Source organism: Alternaria ethzedia (genome assembly GCF_023757985.1).
Source record: "Alternaria ethzedia strain BMP 0044 chromosome Unknown scaffold_41, whole genome shotgun sequence".
Lineage (NCBI taxonomy): Eukaryota > Fungi > Ascomycota > Dothideomycetes > Pleosporales > Pleosporaceae > Alternaria > Alternaria ethzedia.
Window position 1 is genome coordinate 180,112 of NW_026056234.1, and position 20,388 is coordinate 200,499.

Below are 20,388 nucleotides of genomic sequence, written 5' to 3' on the forward strand. Positions count from 1 at the left end.
TGTGAAAAATGTTTAACATCTGTTGCGAAGAGATGATCTAGATCTCTAGCACATTTGACCATTAATGTATCCTGCAGGAACAAGCCTTCTCGGCTGGGTGAAGACATGGGTGCCGATGCGCTAGTGGGCGTATGTGAAGGTGTCGTTCCCCACATTGCGGAGAACCTTGGAAGACCCCACATCTACCCTTCTCCAACGATTTCGGGCCTTATCGTGCCGTCACTCCTCTGGACTAGATGTTGGCGTTTCCAAGACGAGTGCATCTACGACGCCTACAATGTAAGCAATTTGAGAGGTATCAGAGTGTTGATTTGCCGTGGTTGGTGTCACACGCACGCAGGGCGATGAACGCTCGTAAGGTCTGATCGCGCGAGCTGAAACGCTCAATTTGACTGCGATTTCTTTTCGAGATACGTTGTAGGGAAGACCTTTGGGGTGATCTTCGAATAGTTTTGTCGCAAACTGGAGGGAGCTTTGGCTGGGTCTACGCATCACATAGGCACGTAACTGACTATCAAGTCTTCAGTCTGAGAGTAAAGTATTGTGGGGGGTTTGTCTGTCGCACGTCGTCTGTTGATGCCGACACTACGAGTGCATACATATGAAGTTCACACTCATCTAATGGATGTCTGCTATGCATGTGTCATCCTCATTCATAATGTTCGTGGTAGATTACCCAACAATGCTTGGATCAGTCGCAGACACCATGCTAGGTATTTTCCTGAGTTCAATACGATACCTCAGCTACCAGCTCAGGTTTGTCATCTGTTCCCATGTCTTGACAACCGATGTAGACTTCAACTCCGGGAAATTCTCTTTGTGTGGAAAGATCACACGACGTAGAATGCGCTCAAGCAGAGCCCGCCGTTTTATAAACGGGTATCTGCTAGTATCGGTAAGACTCTCCAGTTGTATGAAGTCGACGTCGACAGCGCCAATGGATGCCTGGCAGATTGTTAGATAGTAACTTGATCGTGGCAGCCGATGGACCGATGTACCTCTGTGATCCCTCGTCGCTGGAGAGCAGGTAATACAGCATCCCACAACTCAGATCCTTTCAATGTTGATAAAGCATCAAATTTACCGAAAAGTAGGTTGACGGTAATAGGTAAAGACTATACAAATAATTAGTGGACATATGGGAACGTGTGCAATCTTTACGGGCTTACTGGAAGTATATGAGCAAAGACGAACGGCATGCCTTTCAACTCCGGAAACGCCGATGGCTCTGCAACGACCCAGGGAACTAGGTTGCCTTCAATTCCTTTCTTGATTCGCAGAAACCTTACAGGTTCTCCAGGCGCTGGGAAGGCACTCAGTATGTGTTCACGCAGCTCGTCTTGCGTGCGAAGCTTGTTTATACCACCGAAGCCGCCCACAGCGATGCGCTAGACATCGTCAGTCGCAGATATTGCACATATATTCGAGGTTCTTACCTTGGCCGAGACACGGCGTTCGAGCTGACTCATAATGGTAGATGTGATCTTTGCGCCGTCATTGACACATTCTTCAGTGGTCAAGTTGTCCGATCCCCACAGCAGGGCCAACACAGGCATACCAAAAGACTTGTAAAATTAGCAAGAAAAGTTGGAACCCATGGAAATTGAGTGGACCTACTCCATCGACATCTCCACGACTCTTAAGGCCTCTATTACTTTGTACCAAGGCTGTCTGTACTGTGTGCGCGGGTGGGGGAACGGCGTGTTCTTCGGTCGATCGGTGACGGAGCGCAAGTGTAGTCCTCTCGACATCCTGATTGTCCGGTTCATCCGATACCTCGTCTGAGCTGTCAGTGGTTTCGTTCTTGACGACAGTTCTCTTGTGAGGCTTTTCAACCTTGTCCGTGTGTGCTTTTGACGGGCCTTGAACATCAAACGGCGTCTTCGTGATTTTCCCAGTCTGTCTCCGTGTATCAATAGGCGCCGGCGTTACGCGACTCAACTGCTGCTCGTGACCCGAAGAGTCTGCCTCTTGTCGCTCTAACATATCGCGGTCGCCATCAAGTAGCTTTTGCAGACTCTCGACCCACTTCTCAAACTCCTCTTGGGGCGTGCCATCGAGTAGCGACTGCATCTCACATCTGATCTCTTTCTTTGATGCACTGGGTCCAAGCTTGCGTTGAGAAATCGGTAATGCGTGATACGCAAACAGGTCGCTCGTGCGTGGAAAGGCTTCAGCCACGTCTTCGTCTGCGAGCTCTGCCGCGTCAACATGCCATTGCCATGTAGAAGAAATCTTTCGGTCTTTGTTCTTCGATGTGTGTTGCTTAGGTACTGTCGCCGGTGGATCGTTATCCATTTCAACGTCTTCCAGGATGTCATCCGGTGTCTTCGAGCGCGTGCGCTGCGATTTCCTATCTCGCTTCTTGGGTTTCTTCACCTTTGGCGGTGGCGTAGGCTCTTTGTCAGAGATATCGCTCATGCTGCTACCTCCATCACTACTGCCCTCCTCTTCTTCTTCCGTTGCTGCCGCGCCACCGCCGGCTAGCCATTCCGTGGAGCGTCTCGGAGCCTTCGACTTCATATGGGATAAACCAGCAACGACGTAACCCAAGATGTTCTCTCCAAGGTTATCTCCATGAGCTCTTGCGCTGGCAGACAACAAAGTTCTCAGGACCGAGTCGACTTTGGCAGCTGTGTCGAGAGTTCCAGCCAGCATGGGGACCATATGCTTCGTCATCTCGGATCGGAAGATCTCCGACATCCTCTCGATGTTTTGTTCAGGCGCCTTCTCTTCACGCATATGTTGCTCCAGTACCTGCGGTCCCAGTTGATCGAGGATACCCTCAGGGAAGCAGATCCTTACGAGCCCTTGCACTGCGTTCTTGAACACATCATTGCCGAGGTCGGTTGCAGACGAGATGACTTTTACGCGGAACACCCAGTCTTCTCCGGTGGGTAACGAAGTCGCCTGTGTGTTTCTGACAGATCCGGCGCGCGACGAGTGCGAATCATGTTCGTGGTGTTGGGTGCGATTTGAGGTACCGGATGAAGCCACGCGTGCGCGCTTTGAAGTGGTACCGCGGGATGGAGACTGCGACTTCTGTCGAATGTTAGCTGGGTCGTGACTGAGATGCAGTCGCGTTAAAACTTACACGTCGCTTCTTCGTTCCACTCGCCATAACGTTGACCTTGGGGAAAATAAGAATCAGACAGTGGGTCGGTTTTGAGGTGGAAAACAGCTAGTGGTAGTGGGCGAAAATTTGGCAGTCACGACAGGTGAAGGTGAGGGAAAGAGCAGTAGCGCACGTGGAAGGACACCCGCAAGGTTACCGCGACCCGCCTACAACAACAACCGACATCAGGACTGCAGATACGAGAAGCCAAAAAATCGTCAGAACCTGGAAATCTAGAATGTATCGTCGCGCAATGAACTGTTGGTCTATATTCCGCCTCGTCGAATTGTGTCCTAAGTGATGATGTTCACTTATGGAGCCTGCAACACAACCTCAAACTCAAAAGGCTCGCACAGCAAACTATACTCATCCAGCGTCCTCGGCCCACAGCTCCCACTACCCAGCCCATGATGTTCCGCATCCAACCTCAGCACAACCTCCTCCCTCTTCTTCCTCCTCAACTCATGCGGATGGTCCGCAGCCGCAACATCCTTCATCCTATAATGGCTAACCTGGAAATCAAACAACTTCCTCTGCTCACTCTTCTTATCCGCGAACTGAGCGAGCAATCCAGCGCCGCTGCCGTTAGTAACGCTGACATAACGGGTATCTGTGCGGTTCGCCGATTCTTGGGGTACTTCGTAGTCGACCCAGAGGGCGTCGATGCTGGAGGCTGTGTATTTGCCTACGGGCTGGGAGAGCTTGCTGTCGCGGTAGGTTTCGCCGTAGCCGCGGCCGAACCATTCGACGTTTTGGAATTGCGCGGGGAGTTCCAGGACGAGGCCGATGCGGGGGAGGGTGCGGGGTAGGTTCTCGCCCTTGGGTGTGCCGGTGACGTGGACGGATAGGGTGCCGTTGGCGCTGAATGTGTATGTGAGGGCGCAGTCGATGGACCATGAAAGGACGGGAGGTGCGACGCGTTGGTGCACGGTGACCTTGAAAGTGTCTGAGCCTGATTGTGACCACTCGACTTTGCGAGTCAATGGCTTTGCGTGGTGGAGTTGCTTGTCCTTCCAGTCCCAACCGTCTTGCGGGATGTCGTTGTCGGTAGGAGCGCGGAAGATATCCATTTCAGGCGCTTTGGAGATAAGTTCGGTCGAGCCTTGCTTCCAGGAGGTGAGACTGCCATGGAGGGTGTTGAACTCCCAGGTGGCTTGTTCCGTTGTAATCTTGAGAGTGTTGCGGGATGTTGTCTCGACGGTGACTTGCTTGCCTGATGATTGAGGCTTCCTCAAGGACGACACCGGAGTAACAGGCACCTGTGCTGTTGCGATCTCGAAGCCTGCCTTCAAGTATGGTGTAGCCCCCTTCAACTGGAACGAGATGCTAACCAAGACCTCCTCCTCGCGAGCTTCGATCGTGGGAAGTTGCACCTCGAAGGTTTGGCCAGGCGAGATACCAGAAGGAATTTCCAGATCTCCAGTAACCCCATCAGAGGATGAAGAGGAGACTGATGTGTATTTGCAAACCAAGTGATCGAGCGTAATGAAATCGTACCGGTTGATGAATGTGGCCTTTGAACCATTCACTTCTAGAAGCTGTACGGGCTCGATAGCCTTCTTGTACTCGATCAAACCAGCGTTGGGCGAATGATCGGAGTTGACAAGACCGTCCATGACGAAGGTGGAGTCGTGAACCTCTTCCCCGAAATCACCACCATAAGCGTAGAATTCTTCGCCGGTCTGCTTGTCCTTGGTGAGAAGACCGTGGTTCGCCCATTCCCAGGCGAAACCTCCCTGTAAAGTTGGGTACTTGTAGAAGGCATCGATGTACTCTTTGATGTTACCGGGGCCGTTGCCCATGGCGTGGATCTAATACGGTGAGTCATAGAAGTAAGCATCAACATGGCGTAACTTACGTATTCACAAAGCACCAGTGGCTTCTTCTTTTCCTTGTCTTGACCAAACTTGATGATCTCGTCGAGCGGGGGATACATCCTGGAGTACATATCCATGGTGTCTGCGTAGATATCCGCTTCGTAGTGAATAGGCCGGCTGTCGTCGTACTTCTTGATGTGCTCGTACATGGCCACAAAGTTTCGTCCCATGAAGCCCTCGTTGCCAAGAGACCAAATGATGATCGATGGATGCATCTGGTCTCTCTTAACGAGTGCTTCCGCACGGTCCACATACGCCTTCGTCCAATCTGGGTTGTCAGTCGTCCATTCCGCGGCCTTGTCCCTAGTTATAAGCTGACGCTCACGGAACGGCAGGTTGCGCTCCTCCTTCGAAAGCGCGGCATCGGCGATACTTTCGAATCCATGGCATTCCACGTCTGCTTCATCGATGACCCAGAAACCCATCTCGTCTGCGAGGTCGTACAGTCGTGGGTCGTTGAGCTGATGAGATGTGCGGATGGCGTTGATGTTGTGACGCTTCATGAGAAGAAGATCTTCTTTCATGAATTCGTATGGCACAGCACGACCAAGAGTGGGATGATGTTCATGGCGGTTGACTCCGCGGAACACGACTCTCTTACCGTTGACTTTGATAAGTCCATCTTTCATCTCGACTTGTCTGAAGCCAATGCGTTGGGCAATAACTTGATCGCCAGAAGAGACCACAAGATGGTGAAGGTTTGGCGACTCAGCAGTCCACTTGAGTGGGTCCTTGACCTGGATACTAAGTTCAGTCACACCATCACCCTGGATATCCGCCTCGGATGAGGCGACTTCTTGCTTCTTTGCGTCCAGCAGCTTTACTGCAACCTTGCCAGAGCCAGTCGCACTGATCTTGACTTTGAGTTCGGCGTCAGTGTAGGATGAGTCCAGAAGCGTCTGGGCAAAGACGTTCTCGATTCGGGAAGCCTTAGGGAAGCCAACCAGGAATACGTCACGGAATCTATGATGATGAGTTTCAGTTCATCTCGACGATGGACCATACTCACATGCCACTCAGCCACCACTGGTCTTGATCTTCGATGTACGTTCCGTCGCAATGCTGGTACACACTAACAGCCAGGGTGTTCTCAGCATTGAGATCGACAAACGAAGTAATATCAAACTCATCAGGGTTTCTGCTACCCTGAGAATAGCCAACCTCTTTACCATTCACCCAGACGTGGAAAGCTGCGTCAACGCCTTCAAATCGAAGTCGAAGCTGACCGTCCTGGAGGTTTTTCGGGACCTTGAACTTACGAACGTAGGATCCAGTCTCGTTCTCGGTAAAAGGCACGTTGGGAGGATCGACCGGAATGTGATAGATTACATTGGTATATTGCGGGCCTTTGCCGAAGCCCTGCAGCTGCCACATGCCTGGCACGGCAATGTCGCTCCATGATGATGTGTCGAATGTGGTTGATTCAAATCCTTCCGGAGCCTCAAAAGGCGAGTTTGAATGCTGGAACTTCCACGTGCCGGAGAGGCTGTGGGTTGTAGACTTGTTCACATCGGAACTAAGCGCATCCGCCTCAGATGCGTAGTTGTGAAAGTATGCGCGCGCAGGCAGCGTGTTCTTGTGGAGGATATCGAGGTTGTTCCAGTCCGGAACGCTCGCTGGGTGCTGACCTGAAGACATGATGGATGAATTGAAAGTTGATGGTACTTCCACGAACCACTGCTCTACGTCCTCTATCTTTGATACAGTTGTCGACACCCCACAGTAAGGCGGCCGTATTGCGGGAGGCAGCGTGACTTGGACTGATGAGGGAAGCCGTCCGCCCACATGTCGTAGATGCCAAGAGGACCTTCCATCTGCTTCTCAGGTGACAGGACCAGGGAATCCGTCGGCAATAAACGGCGCATGTTGCATGTAGGAATTGGGAAGGGCTCGCATCGGGGGGTTGATGGGGCGACGTCCGGGCGCAAGCGCGAGCGGGGGTTCTTCGCTTGATCACTCCGACTCCGTTGGATGGAACATTGGAAAACTTTGGACAGGCGTTTTACAGCTTGTGATGATTTCCGAACGCGTTTCTATAACAAATAGAAGCACTGCAGGAGCATTAACTTTCTTACGATTGTATTCGCAGAGGTAGGTGTCTGGTTTCCCTTTCCAAGGGGTCTGATCAACGGGGCGGCTGCCCAACTCGGCTGGCTTTACTCCAGGAATCCATCCCCACACCCCGCCTGCCCAGTCCAGCTACACCACATTAACCCTCGCCTGGTGCATCGCGACTCAATGCCAAACCGACCGGCTCAATTCTTGATTCATCACCTTCGTAAAGACTTCGCGCGTGGCGCCCCAGAGCTGGTACAATTTGGGAGGTCCGTCCGCTAACCGGCCTGCTTCTGGACCTGGGCCCGCCCCTGCAGAAGGCCCTATTACTTGGCCTTGGTACCATCGTGGTATAGCGAGCTTGGAAGTTGAAAATTTCCCAGTAATCCCGCTAATATTCCGCCCCTAATGCGGTGCTATTGCCGTACAACAAGCATACTTGGCCAACCGGGTGGCGCCTGAGCGCAACAGTTTGCATGCAGAGCAGAAACCATGCATCGGGTCAGGAAGGTAGAGCAGATACCTCGGTGCCATGGGGTAAGATTGCATGCATGCGCTACTTGTTTTGCGGAGAAGCCTGTATACTATAAAGAGACCCAGTATTCCGGAAAGCTTGCGCATCGTTGCAAATCGGCCATCAAGTGGAGAGCTTTCCCGTTTTTCTGCTCCACACCTCCAGATCTTCTCCAGTCCTTGCTCTCCAGTCCTTGCCAGCGACACATTCAAGATGGCGGAGAAGAGTGAAGACATGGGCGCCGTGACGCACCAGCTGAGTGCAGTTGACGATGACATGAACAAGCATGCGAACGTCAAGGAGGCCAATGTCGCTTCGGTAGCTCTCAGTAAGTCAAAGTTACATCTGAGATAACGGGAAGAATGCGCTGACAGCATGCAGCTGCTGCTATCGAGGCAGAGAAGCCGAAGTTATGGTCTCGCGGCATGATCCAGCTGTACATGATCATGGGCGTTGGGTACCTCGTCTCTACGCTCAACGGTTTCGACAGCTCCCTCATGGGATCCATCAACGCGATGAAAGCCTACCAGAACACCTTCGGGCTGACTGGTGAGGGATCCAGCACTGGCATCATCTTCATCATCTACAACCTTGGTCAAATCGCCGCATTCCCGTTCTGTGGATTCCTTGCTGATGGCTACGGTCGTCGTATCTGCATCGCTGTCGGCTGCGCGCTCGTCCTCGTCGGAACCGCAGTTCAAGCCACCGCCCACGAGATGGGTCATTTCATTGCCGGTCGCTTCATCCTCGGATTTGGCGCATCCATCGCGTCTGCTGCTGGTCCTGCCTACACCGTCGAACTCGCGCATCCCGCCTACCGTGGAACCATGGCTGGTATGTACAACAACTTCTGGTGGGTTGGCAACATCTTGGCTGGATGGACCACGTACGGCACGAACCTCCACATGGGCAACTCTTCGTGGGCTTGGAGAATCCCAACTATTGTTCAGTGCATTCTGCCTACTATCGTCATGGGCTTGATCATGTTCTTCCCAGAAACGCCACGTTGGCTGCTGGCTCATGACCGCAGGGAGGAGGCCATCGCCATCATGGCCAAGTACCACGGAAACGGCAACCCCAACTCTCCCATTGTCCAGCTCCAACTACACGAGATTACCGAGGACTTTGCTGTCACTCGCAACGACAACCCGTGGTGGGACTTCCGCGAGCTAGGAAACACCAAGGCTGCACGCTACCGTTTGGCCATGGTCATCGCCATGGCTTTCTTCGGGCAATGGAGTGGTAACAACGTCGTCAGCTACTTCATGCCAGCCATGGTCAAAAACGCTGGAATTACTGGTAAGTTCTCAATATACAGATACGTCTGCGACATGCGCTAACTTCGCAAGATCCCAACAAGCAACTTCTCATCAACGCCATCAACCCAATCTTCAGCATGTTAGCCGCCATCTACGGCGCCACCCTCCTCGACCGACTCGGCCGAAGAAAGATGCTCATGGGCGGTCTCTGGGGCGGTCTCTTCGCCTACGTCCTCCTCACAGCCTTCACCGCGACCGCCACTCCCGACAACAACCTCGCCTACGGCACCATCGTCTCCATCTACCTCTTCGGCATCTTCTTCGCCTGGGGCTGGACCCCCCTGCAAACCCTCTACGCCGTCGAGTGTCTCGAAAACCGTACTCGCGCCAAGGGCTCCGGTCTCAACTTCCTCTTCCTCAACGTCGCCATGGTCGTCAACACCTACGGTATCTCCGTCGGCATCGAGAAGATTGGCTGGAAGTTGTATCTCGTGTATATTGTGTGGATTTGCATTGAGATTGCGCTTATCTTCTTCTTCTTTGTTGAGACGGCTGGCAAGACGCTTGAGGAGCTCAAGGAGATCTTTGAGGCACCTAACCCGAGGAATGCTAGTTTGAAGAGGGCGAAGGTGGAGATTGATGAGTCGGGGCATATTCATAATGTGCATGAGTAGGGGCAGTGTAGGTGCTGGGTTGCGTTATGATGGAACGAAGTTTGACTTAATGAAATGATATTTGACGACCTGGGTCTCCTTGTAAGAATCCAATCGTTTGAACAATATCCATCTTTCAACCTGATACAAACCGCGTGATTCTGCTTATCTCTTGATAATTGCCACCAGTATAGATGCTCGTGGCAAAGGTAAGAGTAAAGGTACTTTCTACTTACGTAGCAAGCTCTACAAGACGCTTTCTAAATGTTTACGAAGATCTGAAACAGTCATGTCGTATACAAAAGCATCAATGCCCTTTATCAAGAACGTCTTCTCTCAGTTTGTATCAATCTTCCGCCACATTACTCCACTGTTTCATCTCCTCAGCCCATGCATTACCACCAATCAACCCCACTCCCCACACCTTCCTATTTGGTCTTCACACTGCCTGCATCATGCTTGCCACATCTCACACAACGCATCCGATCTGCTCAATCAGGGTACCTAAAACTTCCTCATGCGACAACGACCCCTCTGCTCGTTCCATCCCCAAAGGCGGCACCAGAACCCCAACCTATCTGGCCGCATCCGTTGGCAGAAAAGAGGGTCCGCAACAGCATTCTCTCACGTGACACATATCTGCATGCAACCATTACTTTTTGTGACACCATTTCTTCTTCGCTTTCACGCCTCACATCACACCCATCACCCTGATCCTCCCCGCGGAGCATAACCACGATGCCGGCCAGTATCGGCCTAACAAACAGGGTAATCTCCAGATAAATAGGACCAACGTACTATCTGCCAGCCACACTGAACGATTTTTGTTTTGCACATTTGCTTTTCTCCACGATGTGCGGTGAAGCGTTGCCACGCGTTTGGTAACGAGGGACGATAGTCGATCGACATTGTCTCGGTAAGCGAGAATGACAGAAAACGCTCCCCGAGAAAAAGAGAGCTGAACCGAAAGAAACAGTACGTTAGTATTCAGCGGCGGCTGGGAACCGTAGTTCATGTCGCGACACGCTAGAGTTTGGATACGAACATGTGAGACTTGGCAGAGACATGAGGGATACGACAGTGGCGTCTGGCTTGCGTCTCCATGTATGCATTGAGAAGATACAGAAAAACAAGATCACGTCCGAAAACGTGCGACATGGCAAAATGTTGTTTGATGCATCGGCTTTTTTGGATTGTCTCGTTCCTTAGCTTCATGCTTTCTCCGCACTTTTATCTCAAGCCACCACGCACGTCTTTTCAGCTCCTTTATCCAATCTCCATTTCGTCTACCGCGGCTGCAGCTCGTTCTTTTCGGATAGCATCCTTCTTTGCTCTGCGTGCGGCTGCTCTTGACATGCCCTTGCCACTGCCGATCTTGCGGTACGCGTCCAAGGACATGCCTATGCGCTCCGCGGCTGCCATCTGGGCTTGCAGTGTCTTGTCTTCCGATGTGTCCATCTTGGGGTTAGCCACTTTTCTTTCTTTGCGTGCTTGCATCCTGGCGAGATTCTGGCGGGTGCGCTTGTCTAGACAGGGGTTAGTATGACGGTGAACTGGAGGTTTGAGGGTCCATTGGAGAACTCACTCATCTTCTTGCCCAGAGGCTCGGAATCAATGGCCATAGTTTGGTCGCCGTTGGCTTGCTGAACCGGGCCTGCATCTTGTTAGACTCGCTCACCCCGGTCGCACGTGCCAAAAGCAAGTGCGCGTAGGATCAATAGACGTTAGATCGTCATGTCCAGCACGTGACATACCACTCTGCAGGTCGGTTTGGGGCGTCGAGAAGGCGTCGCCCAAGACGTCGACTAACTCATCAGCCAATGCGCCCATCTTGCGTCGGTCCTTTTGTTTTTTCTTCTTCGACTTGGTCGCAGGCGCCTGGCCGTTTGCTCGCCTCGGGGAAGCGCTTCGCTGGCTCGTCTGTGATTGGTCGCTGTCGCTTGCATCTGAAAATTGTTCCTCGTCGCCCAACCTGAATCCTGTGTTCGCGACAACGGGCGTGTTCGCAGCGGCAGCGTCTGCTTCGGGCAAGGTGGGCGCCATGTTGCTTTGTGGACTGCCGAATTGAGGATAATGCAGATGCAAAGGTTGGCTGGACATCAGAAAAGGTAAGAGCAAGGGATCGGCAGAAGGTTTATCCGGCGCATGTGATTTGTCCGTCGGTGTGTATTATCGAGTACCAATGCTGTGTCGCTCCATGCGCTCTATCATCTACCTCATCGTCTGCCTTTTGAGGAGTAAACTGTAAACTGCTATGCACAATGCCGCCCAGAACGCAATTGGAAAGAATGTAATGACGCGCAGGATTGACGGCCTAAAGTGTGAGGGAATATGGCCCCGCAGCGGGGATGAGAAGAGGAAGGTACAGTTAAGGAAATTCGTGAGTCGTGAATGCATGTCCAAGCACCCGTTCCGGCGGCCGACCAGGCCAGTCCTTTGCGCCCAACTCCAATGCCAAGCCCTGTCTAGCTCTTGATACCAACTCCAGTCCAAGCAAATGTGATGCGACGCTACTCGTCATCGTCAACAAAGAAACCCCAGAAGAGCACCTCTTCGTTCTCGCGGCCCCGCAGACAGCCGCCGTAGACGTCTGCGCACATCTCGATGGGCACCTCGAGCTTGATGCAGCCGTTGCCGAGGAAGGTGAAGAGCAGCCACGAGTCGTATTCGGGAAAGGTGCCGTCGTCGTCGTACTTCCTGCTGCGTATGCCGCGGTTCTGTAACGAGGGCGTTGTGGGCAGGCGGAACGTGTGGTAGGGCAGCGTCTCCTCCGAGTCGGCGACGAAGAAGGCGTCGTTGAGGGCGAGTTCGACGGTGACGTGGGGCGGCGAGGGGGTCTCGGGCAGGCTCAGCGTGTCTTTGTGGAAGCGCAGGGTGCCGAAGCGCAGCTCTGTGGGCTGGCCGAGCAGGTCGAAGAGCTCGGTGGAGTAAAGGCGGAAGTAGCCATTGTGCAGGCTGCCCAGGTCGCTCTCGTCGTCGGCAGCGCGGCCGCTGAGCGAGAGGCTCTGCAGCTGGTCCTCGACGCGCTTGCCCTCGAGTTCGGCAGCGTCGAGCGACCGGCGGATGTACTTGGGGGTGTACTGGTTGCTGAGGTCTGAGATGGCCAGCCGGCAGGCCTCGCGGCGGATCTCGTCGCGCCGGGCGGTGCTCTTGGGCGTGCTCACGTCGTCGGCGGCGGGGTCCTCGAGCGAGCGCAGCAGCCCCGTCTCGAAGCCCTGGACGAGCTCCTCGAACTCGCGCATCACCCGGGCGAGGGGAGACGAGGCGAGGTGGGCGGGTTTGGCGTCGCGGGCGACTGCAGTGCTCTCCAGTACGGCCATTGGAGGCGTGCGCGGCCAGGACGTGGCTGCGGCGCAGGGTGGTGCGTGTTGGTAGGCGGCAGTTGCTGGACGCGGTGGACGCGGCTTTGAGGCTCCTGGGGGCGGAGAGGGGTGTGCAGCTCCGGCTGGCACAGCAGTCGAGGCAATTGCGGTCGGCCGTGTCGTCGTGGGCGTCGGGGGATCGGCCGTTAGTCGTGAGGGAAAGGCGCAAAACAACAACAACAGGACAGTGTCGCAGCAGACGGGCTAGTGCATCAGGAGACAAAGAAGGTCGGGACCTCGAGGGAGGGACCGAAGTTTTGCTCGCGGCTCCAAAGCCGCCAAGAGTGCTGGGTAGATGCTTCCCTCTTCCAGCCCACCGGCTAGCGCGACTGCATCCAATAGGCCAGGGCTGGCCCTCCACGGCGATGCGCTGCGAAGGGGCTTCAGCGTGCGACGGCCCAAGACCAACGCAACCCAGCGGTTAACCGTCGCCTATGCCCCATGGCGAGCGCTAACTCTTGCTTCTGCTCAACAGTCGCTGTGCGCGCGCCGCTTGTAGCAGACTGACCCAGCCCAGTCGCTCGCTCGACTTGATGCAACCTGCGAACCGTCTGGTTGGTATCCAATCAGACCAAACTGACCCGGACCTGTTATAAAGACTGGGGCGGCACTGAACGGCCCGAACATTCGAGACAACCGCTCAGCACTCACCAGCATGACCGCCCGCCTCATACAGAGAAAAGACTAGACAGATCGCGCAGCCTACTCCGGATTCCATCAAGGTAAGAACATGCAACATATCGATCCAACGTCAAAGTAGGCTCCGGGGTAGTCAATTGTTTCCTAGCATGCTAGATTGCAGTGAGCCTAGCCTACGACCAGCATAACACGACTACTGTAGGCTTGGCTTCGGCATGCCGATCTCTCACCCCACGCGGCTTCCCTGCCGCTGCCCTCACTCTTACTGTTGATTGTTGATGGTTCCTCATCCGGCCTGGCGCGCCTTCCACAGTCGCATCGCCACTTCCTCGACCACTCCTCGCCCACCCAGCCTCTTCGTCAGCAATCTATCCTCTGACCATCTCGTATTGATGACTGGTCATGGGCGCTCGTCGGCCTGCTTTCCTCACGCGAACCATCACCATGTCTGCTCTCCTCACACCCCGTAATTGCACCAGGGAGCCCAGTCCACGCTCTCGGCTTTACACACGCCTGTCGGCACTTTGTACCTGCCTCGACGTCTTATGCGACCTCAGATGATGTACATGTGCAACCACGCTGCGACCTGGAACCCCCGCAATTCGCCATTTGCCGTCACTACGTCACTGCTGACCGTTCCCAGCGAACCCGTACAGACATAGAGCGTAGTCATAGCGGTGAGACATTTGCCTACATCCCGCGCCTGATTACTCCTCCTCGACATACACCTGCTCACCTGCCTGCACATCAATGCTCCATCCTTCGCGGAGCATCGACGCCGATCCAACATCGCCGCTTACCGTCAGATGGGGGCTCCAGACCGAGAAATCAGCCCACCTCCCTGGCTCCAGTCGTTCCTCCCCGCCTCTCCGGGCCTGCCTCGGCTTCTTACGTGATACTCCGGCCTACCAGGGTGCATGCCTAGACCGATGTGTCCGACGACACAAGGCAGGGCTGTCCGTGAGAAATGCCTGAGGCTGCAGTGAGGCATCAAGTCGATATTCGTTCCACGGATAACTGTCATGGAGGGCAGGTGAAGTGCTACACCGCTTATGATGTCTCATCTTGTTATATCTGGAGAATAGTACGTCTCATGTGCTGGTATCGATGTCGAAATTCTCCTGTCACACATCGTTCGTTGATCCATGATGGTACATCGAAAACATTGCCGATCTATTCACTGTTTCGCAGAATATGCAGCACTCCACAAAGTACTAGGCTCTCACAAACATCTCTTCCGGGATCACAGGTAGCTTGGTAGCGTGCGCGGTCCTGGGTCATGGCCAACATCAGGAATGCAGAGTTCGTTGTGGCATTTGTTCATCCTTCGTCACTTCCACACTGCTCGCGACCCGAAGCGTCGAGGGAGGAGCGGAGGAACTCAAGTGGACCAGCAAGCAGGAACCAAGGTGAAGCAAGCCTACCCATCTCCCAACACCATCATCCTTCGTTCTACACACCAACATCATCCACAAAGCTATCGTTAACGAGCCCCTCTTTATCAAAATCTTAATATGAATTCAGTCTACGGTTTCATCAGGTATACGTCTCGCTCACCTGTTCGTCAAACTGCCAGTATGCCTTCAGCCAACGGTTCCGTTGCGCCCACACCGCGTTCACCTCCAATCGTCTCGTCCCCAACCTTCGCCGGCCCGTCAAATTTCTCATCCCATCATAAAGGCAAAGGAAAGGCCCCCATGACCAACGACAACAGCAATGGCGCCAGCAACGGAAACGGTATTTGCAACAGCAAAATCTACACTGCAAGCCACGGCAACAGCAATGACAACACCAACGGCAGCGGCAACGGCAGTAGCAACGCCAACAGCAAAGCCAACAGCAACGCCAACAGCAACGCCAACAGCAATGCCAACAGCAATGCCAACAGCAACGCCAATAGCAATGACAACAGCAACGACAGTAGCAACGGCAACGGCAATGACTACACTCCAAGTTACGGTATCGGAAACTTGACGGAATACCTCATCGACGTCAAGACGCTCACCAAGCTCTGCGACCTGGGCGTATCAGAAGCCGCTCAGCTCGGAGCCTTACTCACCGAGCGCTACAAATCCCTGAACGAAAAGCAAACCCGCCGCATGGCAGCCGCCGAAAAGATCATTGACGAAGTCGAGACCATGAAAGAGGGACACAACGTTTTCGACAACAACGTCGTCAACCACTATGATCGCTTCGTCAAGGAACTAGAGGCAGCTGAGACCGCCATGTACGACGGTATGAAGGTAGCCATGTACACAGATGCCGCAAAGAGCGCAAAGCTGGCCCGAGAGAACTCCGAGTTCGCCAGGAATTTGCACAAAAAGATCGAGGTGTTGAATGCTGAGTACAAGGCTAAGAAGGACGAGATTGTGGCTGCGAGGGATGAGATGATTGATATCTTGTACGGTGCTGTTATGCGGTGCATCCTGGTGGGTTCTGGTGCTGGCGTGGGTGAGAATGATAAGGGGAAGTTGTTGAGTTTGTTCAAGCGCTGAAGACACTGGGTTGGGGTAGATGTTGTTGCTGCGAGGTCTATTTGGTATGGTACCTTGGATATACCCGGACAACTTCGATGTCGTCTAACGTGACGAGTCTATAGTCGGAGAATGCAGTGTATTCCTCAGATGCTCAATTCTTGTTTATTGTGGCGCTTCGCTCGAGGCGATCAAACCGCTGCCCTTGTAGATTATGCCGAGGTGAGCAACTGAACCGAAGTCGTTTAGTTATCTACCAGCTCCGCATTCGCGCTTCACTAATTGAGGCGGCCTTGCATGGCCGCCAGGTTTTCGCTAAGCGAATCAGGCCGGCCTTTGCTGCCTAAGCCACCATCATGATGCCCCTCGGATGAGCTCCGCCACAATCCAGCAAAAGCAAAACCGGCCATAGCATACCCAGTTCTTCGCAAATCCTGCAACTAGAATGCACTTCGATTCCATTTCCAAGCCTCACTGAACGACAGTCCGATACAATCGCTACCTAGATATTTGACTCGCCTGGATGCCCGAGCTCGCGACGAGGGACGCGGCTACAGACTCTCATCCCGATATACAGCATACCTAGTAGCCCCAGTCACCTTCGAATGAGCCACTATGGATGCGCCGGTGCGTAGATGCCCTGCTCTCTGGCGTAGAGGCTTAGCGAAGCTAACATCAGAAGGCTTGTGTGGACCGTGAAGAAAGTATGAAGTCGTTCGAGATGGGGCCGATAAAAATGTATCGACATCAACCCTTGGACACATCCACCCAGCAAATCCGTCTTATTAAGCTGCGTTTGGATGAGAACAACCGACTGCAGTTCGATATCTCAGTTTTCGAATTGAGCAGCGCGCCACCTTTCGTCGCTCTTTCCTATACCTGGGGCCCACCATCACCACAGTTCAATATCTCGGTCAACGGCGAACCCCTCAGTATCAGAGAAAATTTGTTTCAATTCTTCCAAACCTATGTTATGACGACAGAGGACGATTTCCCGTGGGAGCCTACGGACAAATATGCCGATTGGACACCAGCGGGGGACGATTATGTATGGAAGCCGATGGGAGACGAGTACCTTTGGATAGACCAGATCTGTATCGACCAGACCAGCGTCAAAGAGAGAAACCATCAGGTTGGAATGATGGGATCGATCTACTCCAGGTGCCATGAGACCATCATCTGGCTTGGAAACATTCACAACAACCGAGATGTGCCGTTTGCTTTGAGAGACACCAAAGACCGACTGGTATATTCCAGGGAAAGCGATTTGCTTTATGTGACGTCTATTACGCGAAACGATTATTTCACTCGCGTCTGGATTGTGCAGGAAATCATCTTGTCAGATAAGAAGAAGGTACTATACAACCATCCCTCCGCCGGTCCTGTCTGGGTAGATTGGAGTGATCTGTGTGCAATAGCCGGGCAATTTCAGTATCGCGTCCCTCCGATACCTGCGAGTTATCTGGTGAAATCTCATCTTCCAGATATCTGGATGACGCTTCTACACGCTGTTCGCTTGTTTAGCCAAAGTCATTGTCAGGATCCTCGCGATAAGGTTTACGGGTTCATGGGGCTTGTGGAAGAAGAACAGCGACTCACAATCAACTACGCAAGATCCTTGGAGGTACTTCTACTCGATGTGATGGCCATTTTTTACGAAGAATTTGTGACCCAGAGACGAAGAGCCATCCAAACGTACCTTCGAGTCACCCCATGGACAACTTCAAGAACGGAAGAGTTGGTGGGAGACCTGTCTCACTCTTATGCTGAGTATCAAAACGCGTTAGTGGAATTAGGGAGAAGCTGGAGTATAGTGTCCACAAGCCTGGATGCATTCTTATACGACGTCTGGGTCAAGGCGACTTACGATTGGCATCAAAAGTTTGGTAGCAAACGACCCGGACCTGACGTATACCCCTATATTCAAGCGATGGGCTATTTCCCCGAAGCTCCAAATCAAAACATGGAACTAAAGAGGAAAGAACTACTTCCCTACAGCGTGGGTGTGGAACGGGATTTAGGATATTTTGAGCCGGCCGAATGGAAACCAACAAAAGACTGCTGGTGGTATGAGGTTGACGGCATTACCTACGAAATATATGGCTTAGTCCGCCGTCACCCTCCAAACGATGGAACTAAAGAGCCTGGATATTATGGCAGGAAAGTAAGGAGGCCACTCAGAGGATGGAAAAGTCGGATTCGCCTGCCCGCTTGGCCTGTCACCCGTCGTTCCATTTGAAGCGGGGGGAATTCATTGCGTATAGGTCTATGCGATCACCTTGAAACAAGAAAAGAGAGAATAGGTCTGCAGACTGCATGAATAGAAAAATGTGCAAAGGAAGTAATTTAAAGATGATGCAGGCTCTTGGGCGTTTATCTTCTTTGAAAGTTGACATACGAAAGCGCTGGGATCGGATCGACATAGGTATGTTGGAACTATGATTAGATACGACTGGTACAGCTGTGAATGTCTTTCGCGAGGGAAATAACTTCCCATTGATATTGACAATCGGTCTTCCAGCCTCAAACATTGTTGCCAGTCGCAACACCCCAAAAGTACGCCGCCCACGAACCGACGACCAAGAACAATAGCGCAACGAACAACGACAGGCTGATCTTCCTGTTCCTCTCACCAGCAGAACCACACTCAAACTCCTTCCTCCGCACATTGATGATCTCGCCCTTCCTAATGCGCTGGCGCCTAGTCCACTGGAGATGCCCGAGATCGCTCGTCCAGAAGCAGCCGACGAACATACTCGCGGCGACCACGACCGAGCAAGCAGAAAGTACAACATATACGATAACAACATTATCGTAGGAGTTGTCATCGCGATCCTGGATGACACCCGTGATGATACGGATGATGATGGACATGGCGTTGTTGACGGCGATCTTGACAGCATAGCCAGAGCCGAAGACTTCTTGGTACCACATCGACGTACGAATCGAGTCGATAATGACAGTCGGACCAAACATGGAGGCAACACCGTAGATGCCGAATGAAGCTGCGGTGCCGGAGTATGTCGGGCCCCAGGTTGCCAGGCACATGGATAGGAGCATGCCCAAGCCACAGACAAGCATCAGGGTGATGCGATTGCCCAGGATGTCTACGAAGATGCCGATGATTGGGACGAGGAAGAAGCCCAGGTATTGCGCCAGGGAGGAGTACCAGCCAGCCTTGACGGCATCCATGTCGAAGCGCTGCTCAGCAAACTCAGTCGCGTTCTGAGCAAAGACAGAGGCGGTGCTGGTCTGGAAGAGGGAAAAAGCGACGATACTCCAGAAAGTCCATGGAAGTCGCAAAACCTTTCCAAACTCGAACTTCTTGTTATTCTCCGTGAGCTGTTCGCCCGTCGCAGGATCGGCCGTGCCAGTATACTTCTTACCGCACCAGCGCGTAAAGAACCAGTAAAGAAGAGTGGTAACGTTCGTGAAGAGGTTCATGAAGACGGCAACCCAATACACCCAGCTGAAGTCGCCAGTGTTCTTCGCAATGACGTTCGCCGTAGCCTTTCCGACAAAGGATCCAATCTTGCCGATGCCGAGTTCGAAACCTAGTGTTGATGCGAAGCCATTGGATGGTGCGAACCAGGAGCTGAAGACTTTGTACTGCGCGACTTGCGTGGCTATGTCGCCGAATGCTTGGACGATGGATCCGAAGATCATGAACTTGTACGAGCGGACGGTTGTGGCGGCTGCGATGAAGATGGCACCGATGCTGTAGATGGCGTTACCCCAGAGCATGGCGCCTACCAAGATTTCATGTCAGCGTCGACATAACATAAGAGGAGAGGGGAGACGAACTTGCACCACCAATCCTATCGGTGACAAGACCGCTCACAAGAATCAGGGCTGTCTTCATGAAGTCCTCGCTAGCTTCCAGCACGGAGTACTGCGCGTTGTTGATATGCAATTCCTATTCCATGTTAGCTGAGTAACCATAGCAGCAATCATGTAAATCATACCTTCTTGACCGTACTCTTCATCGCACCAGTAACACCACTACTCCAATGCGACCCAAACCCCGTTGCCGTAACCAAAAGAATAGCAATAAGTTTCATCTTCAACGGAATCGCCTCGCTTCTATCGCTACCACCCCGCCCCTCAGACTCCGCATCACTACACTCCACTACCTCTCCAACCTTCTTCTCAGACTCAATCGGCCTCTGGCCCTCATTGTCCACCGACCTCACAGAATCAGGTCGTGCAGCCATCGCCCTTCCTTATCGCAGGTGAAAGATGATCTGATAAAAAGAGCGTTGTCCCTGCGTTAAGACGGCGCCCACGATCCCATTTTAGTACTGCCGAACGGGAAAGGAAAATCTCGACATGGCTCCGCTTCAGGGCGAAGACGGGTCCCTTTGCGGGCCGTTTTGGCTTGGTAGCATCGAGTTGTAGGTTGGGTCCACTGTGTGAGACTGTGCGTCTTCGTATACGCCG

The 20,388-nt window shown here is 53.0% G+C and overlaps 7 protein-coding genes across 7 annotated transcripts; 2 read left to right on the plus strand and 5 right to left on the minus strand.

Moving 5' to 3' along the window:
- Window positions 1–744: 744 nt before the first annotated feature.
- J4E87_009999 (uncharacterized protein) lies at window positions 745–3,121 on the minus strand (the record flags this gene model as incomplete). The annotated part of the gene is made up of 5 exons (XM_049381573.1): window positions 745–945; window positions 1,170–1,388; window positions 1,437–1,565; window positions 1,618–3,042; window positions 3,095–3,121. The coding sequence occupies 5 exons, from the start codon at window positions 3,119–3,121 to the stop codon at window positions 745–747; spliced, it is 2,001 nt and encodes a 666-aa protein (XP_049228721.1).
- Window positions 3,122–3,426: 305 nt separating this feature from the next.
- J4E87_010000 (uncharacterized protein) lies at window positions 3,427–6,630 on the minus strand (the record flags this gene model as incomplete). Its single annotated transcript, XM_049381574.1, has 3 exons — window positions 3,427–4,926; window positions 4,974–5,955; window positions 6,002–6,630. 3 exons carry the CDS (start codon window positions 6,628–6,630, stop codon window positions 3,427–3,429), a joined length of 3,111 nt encoding a protein of 1,036 aa, XP_049228722.1.
- Window positions 6,631–7,774: 1,144 nt separating this feature from the next.
- Window positions 7,775–9,494, plus strand: J4E87_010001 (uncharacterized protein; the record flags this gene model as incomplete). The annotated part of the gene is made up of 3 exons (XM_049381575.1): window positions 7,775–7,889; window positions 7,943–8,860; window positions 8,911–9,494. The coding sequence occupies 3 exons, from the start codon at window positions 7,775–7,777 to the stop codon at window positions 9,492–9,494; spliced, it is 1,617 nt and encodes a 538-aa protein (XP_049228723.1).
- A 1,245-nt stretch (window positions 9,495–10,739) lies between these two features.
- J4E87_010002 (uncharacterized protein) lies at window positions 10,740–11,516 on the minus strand (the record flags this gene model as incomplete). The annotated part of the gene is made up of 3 exons (XM_049381576.1): window positions 10,740–10,999; window positions 11,059–11,127; window positions 11,228–11,516. The coding sequence occupies 3 exons, from the start codon at window positions 11,514–11,516 to the stop codon at window positions 10,740–10,742; spliced, it is 618 nt and encodes a 205-aa protein (XP_049228724.1).
- A 467-nt stretch (window positions 11,517–11,983) lies between these two features.
- J4E87_010003 (uncharacterized protein) lies at window positions 11,984–12,793 on the minus strand (the record flags this gene model as incomplete). The annotated part of the gene is made up of 1 exon (XM_049381577.1): window positions 11,984–12,793. The coding sequence occupies one exon, from the start codon at window positions 12,791–12,793 to the stop codon at window positions 11,984–11,986; it is 810 nt and encodes a 269-aa protein (XP_049228725.1).
- Window positions 12,794–15,051: 2,258 nt separating this feature from the next.
- J4E87_010004 (uncharacterized protein) lies at window positions 15,052–15,969 on the plus strand (the record flags this gene model as incomplete). Its single annotated transcript, XM_049381578.1, has 1 exon — window positions 15,052–15,969. One exon carries the CDS (start codon window positions 15,052–15,054, stop codon window positions 15,967–15,969), a length of 918 nt encoding a protein of 305 aa, XP_049228726.1.
- Window positions 15,970–18,471: 2,502 nt separating this feature from the next.
- Window positions 18,472–20,162, minus strand: J4E87_010005 (uncharacterized protein; the record flags this gene model as incomplete). Its single annotated transcript, XM_049381579.1, has 3 exons — window positions 18,472–19,697; window positions 19,753–19,864; window positions 19,914–20,162. The coding sequence occupies 3 exons, from the start codon at window positions 20,160–20,162 to the stop codon at window positions 18,472–18,474; spliced, it is 1,587 nt and encodes a 528-aa protein (XP_049228727.1).
- Window positions 20,163–20,388: the final 226 nt, after the last annotated feature.